Source organism: Physeter macrocephalus, chromosome 8 (assembly GCF_002837175.3).
Source record: "Physeter macrocephalus isolate SW-GA chromosome 8, ASM283717v5, whole genome shotgun sequence".
Lineage (NCBI taxonomy): Eukaryota > Metazoa > Chordata > Mammalia > Artiodactyla > Physeteridae > Physeter > Physeter macrocephalus.
The window spans coordinates 22,037,692-22,056,038 of NC_041221.1; the positions used below are offsets into that span (position 1 = coordinate 22,037,692).

Here is an 18,347-nt window from a genome sequence, read left to right on the forward strand (position 1 = left end):
AAAAAAAAAAAAAAAAAAAAAAAACAGAACAATAACCTATCTCTGCAGCTGGGGCAGTCATAATATCCAAAAAAAATTTATTTTCCTGATACCTAAAGCTTATAACCTTGAATCTATAAGTATTTTTAAAGTTCTCACTTTTAATGGCAAGCATTCTAGAATACATGACTGACTTCTGTTGAAATTGCACTGTCTGTGGTTTAGTCTCCTGGGAAACTCAAGTTCATCGTGGTGCGTGTGCTGTGAGCGTCTTCAGAACTGTCCAGATGTTGCAGGCACATGGCTGTCCAGGTAGCCCTGGAGATGTTCCTCCTCAAATATGCCGGTCTCCTGGGTTAACTGGGTCAACCCTAATGTGAAACCTCAGTGTACATTTCGACCTGAGTCTGAAATCAGGAGGTGAATGACCCTGTTGATTATGGGATAATGTGTGACAGTTCACTTGGTCTTTATTCCTGGATCGTCATCAAAGGCCTTCTCCATTTGTCTTTATCTCCCAAATATGTTGCGGGTAGTCAAAATCCATAGAGATATGACCAATGGGTTGGAAAAGTACTATATTTAGGAATTCTTGGGAATTGATCGTTGTTTTCACAGGTATAACATTTTATCTCTAGAAGTATATATATATATATACTCTCTCTGCCTATATACAGATATATAAGTATAGCTATAAATGTAGATGTAGATACATAGTTATATACACTTGGAAATATATACATAAATATGCAAGCATTTATGCATAAATACTACATGCATATACATATGCAATTCAGGTAATTATATATTTTAATTATAAAAGTCTTGATTTTTAACAAATCAGAAAGTAGAAATAAAAATTCCTCAGTGTAGCGACTTAACCTAGATGGTAATTTATTTTGTTCGCGTTTATCTCTAGGTATTTTTCTTGATGCATTTCAATTTTTTCTTACATTTTTGTACTCCTGACTATAAGAATGTGTTATCTTTCTGTTTGCTTAGCTTTATTTCATAAACTGTGTGTTTATTTTATTGCAAAATGTGTGACTGTACCGGGCATCATATGCCCAGCTTGCTGGGTCATACACCCAGGGTGGCCGTTTAACCTGCGATTATACACACTGTTGTAGTGAAGAAGCGTTTTGTCTTTAAGGTCTTTCTCTATCTCAACTGCTTTCCCAAAACAGATTTCTGAAAGGTAATCAATGTGTAAGAATGTTACTTCCACATGCCTTTTATTTTTCAACATCTGAGAGGTATATTTGTATTATGTATGTGTGTGTTTATGTTGGCATCAATGTACTATGTTAGAGGTATGACCTGATTGCTTCTTATATTAGTATTTGTACCCATTTTTTGAAATCTGTATTCAAGCATGACTTTTTTTTTACTTTATAGAAATGAAAAGCATGACAATGAGAGTATTTTTAGGAAGTGTGAAAGGAGTCAAATCTTGCCTACATCTGGAAGCCACTCTAAATATTTCTGATGCTCTGTGATGTGTTGCTTGCTATAAGCTAAGAAAAATGGTGCTTCTCTCTGAACCAGATCCTTTAGGAGATGAAAGTACCATGTGGTTTCAGTAAGACATCAGGGAATAAATTTATTGACATACTTGAGTCCTTCTGATGACTTATCTCCCTAATTATTTAAGTTGAATAACTTGAGTTTCAATTTGGTTTGGCAGTTGGTTTGTAATATAGAATTTTCAAAGCGAGCAATGTGTGAATAAGCATATTATATTTGCGTATCCTGTTAGCAAACCTAGATTCCATACTTGGCATTATGAAGAAAGAAAAATGCAAGTCCTTTTTAAAAAATAGTTCCAGATGTTTGGTCGGAGGTTTGGTTTTATGATGTGTCTGTCCTTTTTATTTCCAGGCAATGGCTCAAGTCTGAAGACATTCAGAGAATCTCATTGCTTTTCTACAATAAAATACTAGAAAAAGAAGTAAGCTATTTTTTTCTTCAAAATCAATCATTTTTCCAAAATATTAGTTTTTTTAAAATCCCATCATGAAATTGTATTCATAGCATTTTACATGCAACATTTAAACTGCCCCTAACCATATCTGATTTCTTTCTAGCTTTTCCTGTGGTTCTTCCAGGCATATATTGTTTTACCACATTTCTGGTTACCAGGTTTCTGTCTTTGACTAGTCACCTCTTTCAACGCTCCTGTTAGCAAATGATGTCTGTGGGATGTGAAGCTAAGGGAAAGGGAAGAAGTTAATATCTTGCTTTCTCAGTGAGAAATTTTCTTAGAAAAGTTTTTAAAAGAAAGCAAAATCCTTTCTGACAAATTTACAGTGTCTTTACACAAATTATTTTAACTTTTTGATAAAAATATGAGATTTACATTCAACCCCTGTTTGGGAGAGTTAGAAACTTTTAAGTTTTGTTGCATCTAAATACTTTCACATTTTAACTCCTAAAGTAGAGCTATTTCAGGCACGAATAAATAACCAGACATTTAATTTGTACATGTCAAGCTTGACCAGGATTTGCTAAAATGAATTAAGTAATTATTGCAGAAAGGACAACTGTTCTAGGTTGGCCGTATTCATTTGCCTTTTTTTTCGTGTTGATGTAGAAAAAGAGCAGGTTAGAGGTAATTTGCACCATCTAACTGTATAATTACAGTCTTAGTTTGAACAAAAGCTACTATGTTAATGGCAACAGTCACAGCACAGGTATTAAAACTCTGTTGAGAAAATTCAGTTCATTGTTTTATGGATATTGAACGGACATAGAAAATATCAAAATTCTTTCCAAAACTCATCAAGGTTGGATTTTACAATTACACCAAAGCTTTCTTTTGTACTAGTTAGTGATCAAGAAGATCAATTTTCTACTTCTAAGTCAGGGACTTCGACTGCAGAGAGTTTACCAAATTGATGTTTGATACAATTTTTTATTATTATTATTATTATCGAACAACTTAGACACTAACGACTACTTACTGTTTAAATGTTAAATTATTTCCTTCCTGATAGAAGTCCTTTTCCTTGATTAATACCACAAGGAAATTCCAAGTCACGTCTCTGCACAAAGCACAGAAAATGAGGACATAACTGAGTGCATAAAATATAATCACATTTCAGCAATTACGCTAGCAGAGCTTCTTCATCAGCATTGTAAATTATCCTGGCTATGAAGTCACAAAAGTCACCAAAGAAATATTCTAGTAAACAGAAAACGATCATTATTAAAACATGCAGCTTTTGCTGACATTCCCCACGTGTACATATTTGCAGAGGCAGACTTTAGACAGCATTGAGATTTAAGCTCACTTTTTGGCCTCCTATTCCCAACCCGCTCTTCAGGCCAGCAGGAGGGGTAAAAGGCAGCAAGACATAGAGGAAGAGAAGCCAGACCACCCAGAGGTCCATCATCTGCACCAAAATTCCAGAGGCTAAACCCGAGAAATACATACCTAACTTCCCATAACTTGGGACACAGTTTGTGCAGATACACTCCTGCAACCTGCCGGCATTGTCAGGAGGCTTCAGTAGCATTGCCACAAAAACGTTATTTCCTTTAATTTTATCATAGAACCCTTGTTTGAGAGGCAATAGTGCCTCGTGGTTGGAAGCCTGGGTTCGGGAGCCAGTCCAGCGGGGTGAAGATTCTGGTTGCACCATGTGCTGTGTGTTTCAAAGAATGTTAATGAGTTGTTCTGGTCCAAAGTTTTTTTCATACAAAACTAGAGACAGCAATAGTTCCTGCCTCACGCAGTTGTTGTGAGAATTAAATGAATTAGTCCGCAGAAAGCCTTGAGAGTGCCCGGCACACCATCACCAGAGTCAAGGGGACATGTGGCAGACTATTAGCATCATGAGTGCAGCGTTGGCTGGCTTTTCCTGCATAAGCCAAGAAGGGCAGCCCCAGGCGGGCAGCTACACTGGTCAGTTTATGATCCTGGATGTTATGGAAAGCCATAGGAAAACTGCTGATTATGCTGGGCAAGTAGAAAGAGTCCAACAGCCAGGCCCAGACAGGCAAACAGATGTTCGTAGAGGACAGAGCCTGCTGGTCTTCTGTCGTGTAATTTCACTCACCACCTCTCAATAATAAAATAAAATGCTAAAGCAAATAAATAAAATGAGAATATTGCAATTTCCTCAGTACTCTTCAAAAGCAAAATATGGCTATGTGAAAAGTCAGTTGCTTTCCACACGCAATCTCAGACCTTAGACCCACAAGGGAAGCAGGACACCTGCACACTTCATTGGTGCATTCAGGTCACTCACGCGTCTTTCTGGCCAGGTGCCCTGTCTCCTTGCTGGAGGGATTCCATTGCCTCTGCGTGGGTTTCTGAACAGGTCGACTCACAAAGTCATGGTCTTTGAAGTCACCCTTTCACAGCTCATTTGGAGGGAGGAAGCTCTCGTTGCCAGAGGTGAACAGCCATTGTCCTTAGGTGGTTTTTTTTCCACAGGCTGCAGGGGACGAGTGTGATGTATGAACCAGGTACAGTTAGATGTACCTGCTGGATGACTGTTCCAGCCCTTCTCTCAGAGAACTTGTCATTCCTGGTTTCTTTTCTCCCCTTAGTACCGAGCCACTGCACTGCCAGCCTTCAAGTATTACGTGACCTGCGCTTGCCTCATATTCTTCTGCATCTTCATCGTGCAGATCCTGGTCTTACCCAAGTAAGTACATACGGTTCTACGTTGTGATTCTCACTGGGTGTGTATTTCTGCTGGACTCAAGTTATACTAAGGGTTATGAGAGGATGCACAGTTTCCAGCGGAGCGCTTATGTAAGATGGGCGGGCGGCAGGCAGGGTGGGGAGAGGACGGCGGGCAGGGGAGGTGATTTCAGGCTCTGTGAAGCTAAGTGGCCCCCGTGTCTTACTCAGTTTTAGTAATTTTGAATTTTCAAAGTGGACATGTTGATTGACCTTCTAGGGATTTTTTAAAAAATAAATTTAACCATTTTACTTTGATTCCCATATTATTCTTTTTTTTTTTTTTTTTTTTTTTTGCGGTACGCGGGCCTCTCACTGTTGTGGTCTCTCCCGTCGCGGAGCACAGGCTCCGGACGCGCAGGCCCAGCGGCCACGGCTCACGGGCCCAGCCGCTCCACGGTATGTGGGATCTTCCCGGACCGGGGCACGAACCCGCGTCCCCTGCATCGGCGGGCGGACTCTCAACCACTGCGCCACCAGGGAAGCCCTCCATATTATTCTGATGCTCATGTCTGAGAAATGTAACCCAATAAATTTACCCAGAAAGAGCAAAATCACCAGATGTGGTTTCTAATAAACAAACAACATTATGATGTATTGAAAGGACAAAACCTGCTCTGGGCTTACTTTGCCCACCCCTCCATTCTGATTTCATGTTCTTCTCCCTGAAGCCCACCCTCTCCTCCATCTCTGAGTGTTATGAGTCACTGTCCAGCTTGCCCCTCCCAGGAGAGACCTGGGTACAGAGAACTGGGTAGCCAGATTTCACACTTTCACATTTTTCCTCCTACTGGTGAAAACCCAATCACTCCATGATTCCTAGGTAGACGTTCTCTTATACCTTATTAAGGAGTGGAATGTAAGTCAACTGACTTTCTTTAAAGAAACGGATATTTTTCTCATCATACAATCTAAAAAAAAAAATGCTTGTCCTTCTTTTAATAATTGGGGATAAGAAAGAAATTTAAGAAAAATTTTCTTTCCACTCAGCATTACCTCTTCTGTAAAGGCCACAGCGACCAGTTTCAATCTCGTTGGAGTTAGTTGTATTATTGCATTTAACTTCAGCTGTGCAGCCAGCATTTGTGGGCAACCTGAATTGCTGAGGCTGGGTTAGAGTTGGCCTCATGAAGTTGCTGAGCAAACTAGAAAGAAATGGTCTGCCTTTCCCTCCACACCCCAAGGGATGTTCTTCTGGACAACTAGCCAGTACCAAGGCATTTAAAGATTAATAACAAGTGCTCGTATTATTCATACATGTACAATCCCAAAGCTACCTGCCCCCTTTTAGAAGAGGTTCCTACTGGCCGCCGCCACCCCCCCCTCCGCTTCCTCCCCTTTCCCCCCATAAATGAGTTCTTCCTCTAGACTCACACAGTCTTCGGTGAAATTTGCCAAGGTCAACCTGTCAGTTTCCCAATGAAAACAAAAATGTTAACAATTAAGCTTCTTCTAAGTTCCAGGCCTCTGCCACATGGTGCAGGAGAGAAACAGCTGTTCCTGCACAGGCAAGGCTTATTGAGTAGTAAAGCCGAAGGGCATGTAAAAAGTGATGTAGTTGAAACAAGTGTTACCAAGGGGAATGAGCCCTTATTTATACTCTAAAGTAGAGACTTTCATTCATTTTTCTACATCTTCCTATTGGATGAGTATTTTCATATTTTCTACATCACATTTAAGACAGGGTTCATCACCTACTGTTTGGGAGGGGAGAAAGTGACCAGAGCGTTATGAAAGACGATGCCAAAGAAGACAAAAGGACTTCTGGGGATCAGGAAAAACATTCCACAGAATTACACTTTAAAAAAAATCAAGTTGGTGTCTTTTCCGTCTTCGCTTTTATTTTTTTTTGTCTCTTTTCTGTTGTGTTGTTTTATGAGAACCCATCGAAGTTCATTCCCTCAGGCATCATTACCAATTATTGTGTTTCTCTTGAGCAACAAGTTGGATTCTGAGCATGAGTGTTGTGAAATAGGTACGGGTCACATTTCCCTCTCTGTGTTGGCAGTTACAAGGCGCAGAGTAAGGTCTGCGGATGCCTTTCATGGAGACCTTAGACCTGCGCTTTCTTTTTGTCGTGGCCTCTCTCGTTGCGGAGCACAGGCTCCAGATGCGCAGGCTCAGTAGTTGTGGCTCACGGGCCTAGCTGCTCCGCGGCACGTGGGATCTTCCCAGACCAGGGCTCGAACCCGTGTCCCCCGCATTAGCAGGCAGATTCTCAACCGCTGCGCCACCAGGGAAGCCCTAGACCTGCACTTTCTATACCGGCCTCACAGTATAGTATAGTATAGTATAGTGTAGTATAGTATAGTATAGTCTTTTTCCTTCATTTTTCTTTCACGTTAATGTCCTAATTTTTCTTTTTTTCTTTTTAAAAATTCTTGCTCTGAAATATTTCAAAGATACAGAAAAGTACAGAGCATAATATAATAAATATGCATTTGTACACAATCCAGATTTCACAAATGTTGAGCCTGTGTCATACTGACTATATATAAGTTTCTGTGCTCTTGGGGACATTATTGGTTGGGTATGCTTCCTGTAAACGGTATCTATTATTATGGGGATTTTTTGTTTATTCAATCTGATATCTTTTTGTATATTAATGTGACTTTATTCCATTTGTATTTTGATTCTTTTATTGATGCGTGTGGAGCCACTTCTACTCTCTTATTTTATGTTTCATTGACTTTGCTTTTCTTTGGTTTTCCCCATGCCCCAAATCTCCCATCTTCTTAACCTCTAAAGGATTGATCAAGTTTTCTTTATTCTTATTTTTCCTTTACTATATATATAGAGCAGGGGGGAGAGAAGGGGGATCCTATATATTTTCTTTCAATGATTACCATTGAAATTTTAACACATATTCTTAATTTAATAAATTATAAAGTTAATCATTATGTCTCTTCTATGTAATTATTTCTTAGGATTTTAGTTCCAGATGGTAATTACAGTCAATATTTATTTAGACTTACTCACATTCTTTATCATTTTATTTGTTCATCAGTGCTTTGTAAAAATTATTTCTTCCTACAAGTTTATTCTCCTTCTTGCTGATGTGTATCATTTATTAGTTCTTTTAGTTAGTATCTGTGAGTAGCAATAGCTCCTTTTTTTGTTTGTATTAAAATATCTCTAGCTGATTTATTTCAATTTTCCCTTGAATAATAGTTTGGGTGTAAAATTCTTATTTTCCCTTAGTATCTTGATGATATTATTACATTGAATTTCAGCTTCTCTTGTTGCTAAGGAAATGTCTTCTGTCAATCCCATTACATTCCTTTGTAAGTAATCGGTCTTTCCTATTTGTATGCTTTTCAGCTTTTTTTGGGGGGGCGGGGCAGGATTTTTACTATATTGTTTCTAGATATGCACTTGTTCTTATTTCCCTACGTGACTAGTTGTGATTTTTGTTGAGTCTGAGGATTCTTGTCTTTCCTTAGTTCTTAGCAATTCACTGCCTGTTTCACCTCACATATTGCTTCTCTCTTTTCTCTGTCCTTTCCTCCTAGAACTCTTATTAATTGTACATTGTGCTGTTCGTTCTATCCTGCAGGTCCTGTAATTTTTCCTCAAAGTTGCCACCTCTTTAATTCTTTGTGCTGCATTCTGGTGAATTCCTCATCCACAATGAGTTTATAATTTGAAAGATCACTTTTTCATATCTAAGAAGTCTACTTTTTATCTGAATTTTTCTTATAATTCTCTATTTTGCCTATGCTTTTCATTTTTTTCCATTTATTTTCAGATTTTAAACATGTTGTATGAAAATATTACTCGTTTCCTTCTGTTATTTATGGTTCATACGTGCATGAATTCTGTTATTTACTCTCACTCTTGTCTCTTTTGTGGTCATGTGTCTCCTTGTATTATCTGTAATTTCACCTGTGAGTTCCTCAAAGCAAGGGTTTAGGTCCATGGTGATCTCATGTGTTCTGAGTTCTGAAGGCATCACTATGATATAGCTTTCACTGTATCTCTGCCAGGACCTCTGGGGTTCACCAGTTCAAGCCACAGTATTTTTAAAAAATACTTAGGTCCTGTGAGTTTGATTAGCCCCTTAACGTGGATCAAGATTGGGGATCTCAGTCGTCAAAGATTATTCCTTTTCCACTTATGACCCTACATAGATACTTGGCATCCCTGAAAATTACCAGGCTGTTGGGCATAGTTTTTATGTTTCCTGTTTCCTGATAGGACAGCCCTTCATGCCTTCTGACTTTATTCAAGAGCTCAGTTCTAGTTTTCCATTGAGAAAGTCCTGTGAGCATCACCAACCTTGTACTGACATTAAATCTCACATTCACTCCATGGCGTGTATCATGCCTGGTGCCTCCTGGGCCATTTAGCTTCAGTGCCTCTTGGCATTCTGCTTTGAATACGCTCTGTGTGTCTACTGTGTTCTCTTCCTTGCTCTGAGTGCATCCATTTAAAAATAATAATTCTGTTATATTTTATGAAGCATGTTTATTGAGATAATGGTGCGTCTCACTTTTTCTAATATGCCCTCACTTGTTTTTAAATATGCTGAAGTACAGTTTTATTTTGTTTGTTCTTTTGGTAAACTGCTTCATGTTTTGGGGGGGGCGGGGAAGGAGAGAAATGATTAAATGAGTGAATAAATGAATAAATAGTGAGTGAATGAATAACTAAGGAGGAACTTATGACCTTGAAAGGACCAGAAAGGGGAAGTGTTTCCCTGAAAGGGGGCCTTACATCATCCCTTTTGGGCCCATAATTTTCAAATCTGGCTCTAGTCTCAGGATTTGAGCAGATGTAATTAAATTATTAGTTGGCCCGTCTTTTGGGAGTTGCTCTCTCACTTCTGTTAGCCTTGTACTATAACTTTATCAGAAATGTGAGCTACCTTCAAAGACCAGAAATGAGCAAGCGTGAATTTTTACATTTTTTAGTAGTTTCATTCATATTGTTTGCCAAACTAAATAGATTATGTTAAACCATTCATGGCAATTATTAAAATAAGAATGATTTTTTTCTAATAAAGTTCAGTGAGATATCATATGTGTCATTACCCAAGCAAAATGAAGAATAATGACATTTTCCTTAAGGAAAATTAATAGCAAATTACAATATTAAATGTCTTACAACTATTATTTCCACTGAGATTCTTTAATACGCATTCTATTACTCATGTTAATAATCAATGCTCATTAATGATTTAATAATCATTTCAAAAGAGTTGCTTTTATTTTGTTATCTTCAAAAAGGGAAAAAAAATAGGAGAAAGTTTAAAGGTAGAATCGTTCATGTCCATTGAAAGAAGGCTTGGTTTTCTAAACAGAAATGATGGAGAACAGCTTTTGTGAAGGCAGTTTGCTTTGGTGGGCAACCAAATTGGTTGGCCCCCATACTGGATACCATGAAGGTAATTTGCTCCCTGCGTACCTTGATGCAGTGGATGTGAATCTTTGGGCAAAGCAAAAAATAAAGAAGGAAGAGAAGAGAAGGGAAAGGAAGAGAAGGGAAAGGAAGGGAAGCAAAAAATGAAGCAAGATAATTCTCACTGTCCAAGATAAATGAACCAGGTACCTTTTACTGAGATGAACAATATTCAACTCTGGATTCAGGTCATCTGAAAGTAAGGTAATGCCTCACAGTTAGTAGCTTGAATATAAGTCAGGAGTTTTGTTCCTTCCCCATAATCAAAGGCCCGAGGTCCCTCAGATTCCTTGGGAGCCCTGGGTCCCTCCAGCACACAGCTCTGCTTTCCCTAGAGTTGGGTCCTCATCTTCATTTCTAAGACGGCAGCATCCACATTCTGAGCAACAAGATGGAGAAACAGACCCAGAAGCAGAAGGCAAAAGCATTTATAACTGAGTCTCTGCGGACGCCTCCAAGAAACTACCTCATGACACTTTGGTCTATAACTCAAGACTGAGGTCTTAGTCACATGTGCAAACCTAGCTGCAAGGGAGGCTGGAATGTGTAGCCTTTAGTCTGTGTAACAGGGTGCCCATCTGAAAATTCTATTATCAGGGGAAAATGGATTTCATGAAAACCAGTAATCTCTCCAGGAATGAAAGGTGATTTTAGTTGTGGTTACCTGTATGTCACTGATACAGTAAGATGTGAAGGACAATAACAATAAAAAGGGAGCTGAATGTGTTTTTACTCAATGAAACAGGTCATTTTACTTTTACTTTATATCTGGGCAATATTCTGAGCATTTGTAATAAAAATAGAAATTCATAAGAGAAATTCATACATACATTCTGTCCATCATTTGTGGAATCACTCTACAGCTGTTTATCAAGCTACCATATACCAAGCATAGTTCGAGATGCTGGGAAAGCAGAGTAAGTAACCCCCCAAAAGTCCTTTCTCTCATACAGCTTGCATTCTGTTAGGAGGCACAACACTAATGTAATAAACAAATACATATTAATTCAGTTGTAATAAGCTTTAAGAAAAATTAAAAGAGTAGGCTACTATGGAGTGAGGGGAGTTGGTCATTCAGATGAGGGCTGTCAGGGAAGGCATCGCTGATTGAGTGATATTGAAGCGAAGTCTCAATGAATTGAAATGAGAATTACATGGATATCTGGCAGAAGAACACTCTAGATGATGGAAGTCACAGGTGTGTTCAAGGACCAGCAAGGAGGCAGGATGGCAGGAGCAGAGTGAACCCTGAGAGCGTATGGAGATGGGGTCACAGGAACAGTGAGACGGGCAGGTCGTGGTGACCTTCACAGGCTACTGGAGAACTTTGGATTGAATGCTGCATGTGATGAGAATCCCTGGAAGGTTCTCAGCTGAGGACATGCTGGTGCTGTGCTTGGGGTATTGTTCTTGCTGTTCTGGAAGAGGAAGAGGGTGGGAATAGGAAGACCAAGGAAGATGATGGTTTGCACTTGAGTAGCAGTGGAGGTGTAAAAAGTGATCAAATTCTGAGATGTGTTATGAAGAGTGATGAGGAAAGTCTTGCTATTAGATTGGAGATGAAGAATAAGAGAAAGCTAGGTTCTGTGGGGTTTTTTTTGTTTTTTGTTTTTGGCCTGAGCACATGGAAAAATTGGGCAGCCGTTTACAGAGAGGGAGACTCCAGGGGAAGGAACAAGTCAGAGAGGAGCATGGAATGAAAGGCTCAGCTCTGAGCATCAAAGGCATGTGTGTGTCCAGGTGGTGGGGCTTCACGCTGGGGTGGGGGGGAGGGTGTATGTGAGCCAGCGGTTCATGGAAGGAGTCAGGGCTGGAGTCATAATTTGGAAGAATCAGAGCGTAGGTAGTATTTATATCCCTGGGAGGTGATGAGTTCACCTAAGGGGCGAGTGTAGAAAGAGAACACCGCGGACCTTTGGAAAATTCAGGTCTTCAGCCCTTATTGTTGGCATGAAGTGGAAGCTCTTAACTCTGCCAAATGTAACTCATTTTCCCTTTCCAGCCTCACAGGACTTTCAAGTGGGCGGAACATCTCAAAGCTGCTAAGTCCTATTATCAGAGAAAGGCTGCAATAATCTGTAATGGTGATGAATATTTAAATGCCTTTTCTCCTTTTCATTCTTTGATTCTTTCTTTTAACAAAGAACCTGTCATTTTGAGGTTCTATCACCTATCACTTAAAGAGGGGGGGATTTTTATTATTTCATGCTAACGTATAGTTAAAGAAAAGGTTGTTTTCCTTTGGTTCTTATTATCCTAGCTAAATACCATGTAACAGACGCGAACAGAGCTTTGATGAGAGAATCCACATCATTCTCAGGGGGAGGAGGCTGCGGGCACAGAGGGAGAAGGGATACGAAAGTCATTACAATAAACAGAATTCCAGAGAAAGACACCATTATTTACCCATAGAAATGGTTTATAATTAATATAACTCTTAGACTTTGGGTGAAGGATGTATCTCTCTGCCGCATTTTTCCTGTCAGCAAAAGTGCATCCGCATCTCCATCAGGACCACCTGTAAGCAATAAGCTAACTGGCAAAAAAAAACAAAAGGAGCAAAGACCTTGTCTCAAATCAGCCTTTTCCATATACTGTAACAATACACTGGATTAAAGTGCCCAAGTCAAAAATTATCACTAAGAAGTGTAATTTTTCTTGCCTCCTGACAGGGGAGAGTCAAGTTTGCTTTGCAGTGAGTATATAAATCAATTATGCCTGTTTGTTTAAAAAAAACAAAAACATCTTTGCAACCGGAATGTTAATTAAAATTGATCGCATTACACAAACAACCAGATACTGTTCACTGTATCCATGCTTAATGAGCCTGAACACGCTTTTGATAGAACAGGCAGGATAAATGGTTATATTTAAGAACTTTTGACCAACCATGACTTTGCCTTAGGGTAGTTCTTGTTCTCTGGGATGAAAGTTACATTCAACCAGACAAGAATGTCAATGTCTGGACTGGAGCACTGGACAGACCACCCCGGTGGAGCAGGTCACCCAGAATGTGAGCCACCCTGGGTCTGGATCTCAGGTTGTGACATCATGTGCTGTGTACAAGATCATATCAACTACACAGAGAGATAGTTGTACTTCTTCCTCTCCAATCTAATGCCTTTTATTTCACTTTCCTGCCGAATTTCCCTGGCTAGAACCTCCAGTATAACATTCCATAGAAGTAGCCACGGCACACGTACGATCTTGGGAGGAAAGCATCCGGTCTTTCATTGTTAAGTATGATGTTACCTTGTGTTTTTCAAAGATGCCTTTTATCAGGATAAAGGAAATCCCTTTGATTATAGTCTGTTGAGTGTTTTTATAATAAAAGGGTGTTGGACTTTGTTATACTGAGCTATTGAGATGATCATGTAGGTTATCTTTATTCTATTAATACAGTGTATCACATTAATTGATTTTCAGATATTAAACCAACCTTGCCTTTCTCAGATAAATCCCACTTGGTCACGGTGTATAATCCTTTTTATATGTGACTAGATTCAGTTTGCTAATATTTTGACAAGGATTTTTGTATCTATATTCATAAGAGATATTGGTCTCTAGTTTCATTTTCTTGTGCTGTCCTCGTCTGGTATTAGTATCAAAGTGATACTGGCCTCATAGAACCACTTAGTAACTGTTCTGTCCCCTTTATTTTCTGGAAGAGTTTGTGAAAAAGTGGTATTAATCCTTCCTTAAGTGTTTTGTTGAACTCGCCAATGAAGCCATCTGTGCATGAGCTTTTCTTTGTGAGTAGTTTTTATTTTTGTTTTGTGTTTTAATTACTAATTCAGTTTCTTTACTTTTATAGGCCTATTCAGATTTTCTGTTTCTTATTGAGTCACGTTTGATAGTTTGTGTCATAACATACTTTTAAGAATACTCATTCCTGCTTTAATGAGCAGTTGTCATCCATTCCACCAAAACGCAGATAGTTCATCATATCAGGACCACTGTTTTCCCTTATCTACCTCTCATCCCCCTTTAATGGATTCTGACGTTTGAGAAGAAGCAAAGTAGGGGTCATCAGATACATTAAGGAAAAAATATCACCAGATACTGTTCACTGTATCCAGTGGATTATTACAAAATGTGGGAGTCGGGCTTCCCTGGTGGCGCAGTGGTTGAGAGTCTGCCTGCCGATGCAGGGGACACGGGTTTGTGCCCCGTCCGGGAGGATCCCACATGCCGCAGAGCGGCTGGGCCCTTGAGCCATGGCCGCTGAGCCTGCACGTCCAGAGCCTGTGCTCTGCAACGGGAGAGGCCACAGCAGTGAGAGGTCCGCATACCGCAAAACAAATAAAAAATAAAATAAATAAATAAAATGGAGTCAAATTTTAACACCCTTATTGTTTTCTTGGGCTCTAATACAGCTGTTTGACCCAATTCCAGAACGTCCAGGATTTCTATCAAGCATCTTCATGGTGGAGTAATTATTGCCAACAACAAACATTGAAATGCACTTTAGAAAACAAGAGCCTATGAAACTCACTATAGTCCATGAATCTTTTATTTAAATTCTGATTCACAAAATAAGTCATGTGATTTGAACATAGATTAAACCGTGATAATTGTCATTAAATCTGTTGAGATTTTTGTAATTAAAGGCCAGTATAATCCATTATCACTTATCCATTCGTAAGGAAATTCAGCTATGGCATATCCTATGGAATATGTAGATATTGTCTCCATACTTCTAATTAAAACTGATTGGTTGGCTCTTTTTCAAAGGAAAAAGGAAGAAAGTTGAAGTAACATTTTAATTATTCTTAAGTTTCCATCTAACCACTAATGCTATCATAGTACCTAGAAAAAAAACTTGAGTTAATGGATTAGAGTCCTGTAAAGAAAACAGAAATGGCCTCAGGTATTTCACCATGGGAATTTAATAAAGTGAATTGCATACAGAATGAGGGGAAAGCTGAGAAACCAAACAGGGGATGGCAAAGCAACCAAGAGGTGAGCAAGGGAGGAATCTGCTACCACCCTAGGTTTGAAAGGACACAGGAGAGACGTGGTTTCACCAGAAATGCAGGATCCTGGACTTGCCTGCAGAGGCTAGAACCATGACCAGGCAGGATTTTTCCCCAACAGGGATCTGGAACCTCAGAGACAGCAGGAGTTGCAGCCCATTCAGGGAATGACTGCCACATAGAGAGTAAGGAGAGATACCATGCTTCCTCCTTCCCCACTTCCAGTCATTCCCCGCTACTTCCCATTGGCCAAACCTTGTTAGAACCAGTTGGCAAAGAGTCTGGAAAATGGAGTTTGTAGGAGATGAAATGGAAAAGTGTTTGAAAACAAACAGGAAATTACCAGCACGCTTAGTGATGAATTTTCCCATATTTGTTGAAATACATTAGCCTCCAAAGGCAAGAACCTCTGTGAACAGCAAGGAGAATAAATATAAATAACACTACATGTGGTGTATTATACTCAAACTGTTGAAGCCAAAGAAAAAAAGAAGGAAAAAAAAAACTGTAAATGAAGCCAGAGGAAAACAGACGTTTCATACAAGGTATCAGTGATGGAAATATTGGCTGACTTCTTATCAGAACCACTGATATAAGCGTAGTCAATCCTGAATTAAATATTCAGTAAAAATATTCCTTTTTTTAAAAATGAGATGAAAGACATTTTGCAAATGAACAAAAGCTAGAGGAATTCATCACCAGCAAACCTATAAGAAGTGCTAATGGAAGTTCTTCAGGCTGAACTGAGATGATACCAGAGGCAAACTTGAAGCTACAGGAGGGAATGAAGAGCAGAACATGCTTAATATGTAAGAGTATAAAAGACTCTACCCTTAAATTGTATTATTTTTTCCAAAAGACTGCCGATCATTTAATGCAAAAATAATAACTACACTAAGAATTAAGATGCAGAGAAGAGCGGGATTATATTGTTGTCAGGACCTTATGTATTTTCGAAGTGATGCAATATTAATGCTAAGTAACTTCTGATAAATTAATCATGTATATTTTATTTCTTGAGCAATCACTAAAAAGTACAAAAAGGTATAGCTAAAAAATCAATAGAAGAAATTTAAAGTCCTATGAAAATATTAGATTAATGAAAAACGGCAATAAGGGGGAAACAGAACCAAAAAGACACGAGACAAATAGAAAACAAATAGTAAATTGGCAGATTTAAAATAAAGAATATCGGCAAATATAATGGACCACACCATACAAACCAAGCAGTAGGACAATAGACAAGAGATGGTAATATGGTAGGTTTATTATTAAATGTATAAGGACTAAACACTCCAAATAAAAGCATGACAAAGCCACATACTGTCTACAAGAGATGCTTTTTAAATACAGAAGGAAGTTAGGTTAGAGTTAAAAGGATGGAAAATAGAGATCATATAAACAGTAAGCATAAGAAAGTTACTGTACATATGTTGGTATCAGACAAAGTAGACCTGAAGGCAAGAAATGTTAACAGAGATAAAGAGCAACACTGAAAATTGATGAAAAGTTCAGTTTGTCAGAAAACATAAAATCATTAAATGGCATATACTTAAAACACAGCTATAAAATACTTGAAAGGAAAAACACCTGAAAAAAAAGAGAGAGAATTAGACAAATCAATAATCAGATTTAGATATTTAGTATCCCTTTTATATCTTACTATATATAAGGATATTGAAAAGCTGAGCAAGATTGTCAACCTATGAATTGGCATTCATAGACCACTAAGTCCAACAGTAAAATACATGTTATTTTAAACTGTACATGGAACATTGACCAAGATATAAAATAAAATCATCTCAACAAATTTGAAAAGATTGAAATAAATATGAAAAGGTGAAAAACTTATAGACATACCTAACTACACCAACGCCAACTTAGAAATTGAAAACAATAGAATATCTAAAAATAATCCCAACTATTTCGATGTTAAACTACATACTTCTGAATAACCTATGAGTCAAATAAAAAAATCAAGACAAAGTAGAAAATGTTTGGTATATCAAAGTAAAATGTGTGGAATGTATCTATAACACTAATTTAGAGAGGATGTAGAGAGCTTTAAAACACTTATATTTGAAAAAAAAGAAAGTTAAAATCAGTTGTTTACATTTCCAACATAGGAAGCCAGAAAAAGATGAGCAAATCCAGTGAATAGAAGGGAATATATACTAAAGAAGAGAGCAGTAAAACAGAAAACAACCAACAGAAAAAACAACCAACTTTTGGCTAAAAGTTCATTCTTTAAAAATTTTTTTAAATGCCTAACCACTAGCAAGACTGATCAAGAAAAAAAGAGCAGTAATCACAAACCACCCAAACTAATAATATAAGGAATAAAGTGGGATTTACTACAGATCCTACAGATTTTAACAGGATAAATATGGAATGTTATGAACTACTCAAGGCCAAAAATATCTACAATTTAGATAAAATGGGAAAATTCATTGAATATACAACTTATCAAAACTGACGTGTATGTAATCAAAATTTAAATGGGTATTTATCTATTAACTGTATTAAATTTTTTTTTTTACTCAAGTGATTTCTGTTTGAATTTTACCAAGCATTTTAAGAAAATAAGATAGAAAGAACTGGTCAAATACTAACAAATTTCATAATTGTGAATGGATGAAAGTGTCCTATTCTTGGAAAGACACTCAAAGATTGAGGCTACAAACCAAAGGCCACTTCTGTGCCACCTTTAAAAGATCTAGCTAAAATTAAAAGATAGAGAAATGTTGGAAATAAAGGATGGAAAAGAGTTATTTCAGGAAACAGCTTACAGAAATAGGAAAGCTGCAATAATATAAATTTCTGACAATATAGAGTTCAAGTGAAAGGCATTTAGCATCAAAAAAAGAGGCATATTACAGTACAATCACCAAGAAAAGTTAAGAATCATAAATCTTTATGCACTCCAGCATCTCTCTGAAATAAACAGATACTATTAAAATGTTCAGATGTATTTACAAACCCACAGTCTTAGTTGGAAATATCAATACATTCTAAAATTGACAGACCAAATTGAGACAATAAGTCAGCCCACTGGGGATCTAACTAACTCATCAGGCTCTGACAATAGATGTATTGAAAGAACATGCTTTGTTTCCAGCAAAAAGAGAATATAAATATATATCATTTTTAGAAATTCATAAGGCATAATAGAAATAAAACGTATTTATCACATCACAGAAGAAAAAGAAATTGTCAAAGGAGAAATAACAGAGACCACAATCTCTGATCAAACCTAATGAAATTAGAAATAACAAGGACAGACCAAAAATAATCTCCTT

General features: G+C 37.9%; 1 protein-coding gene across 1 annotated transcript in view; it reads left to right on the forward strand.

Moving 5' to 3' along the window:
* Positions 1–18,347, forward strand: part of ADCY2 (adenylate cyclase 2) — a 438,072-nt gene that overhangs the window by 329,734 nt on the left and 89,991 nt on the right. The window contains exons 13-14 of the mRNA XM_024121370.2: positions 1,861–1,930; positions 4,537–4,634. Of these exons, the coding sequence (XP_023977138.1) occupies positions 1,861–1,930; positions 4,537–4,634 (168 nt within the window). The remainder of the gene's footprint in view (positions 1–1,860; positions 1,931–4,536; positions 4,635–18,347) is intronic.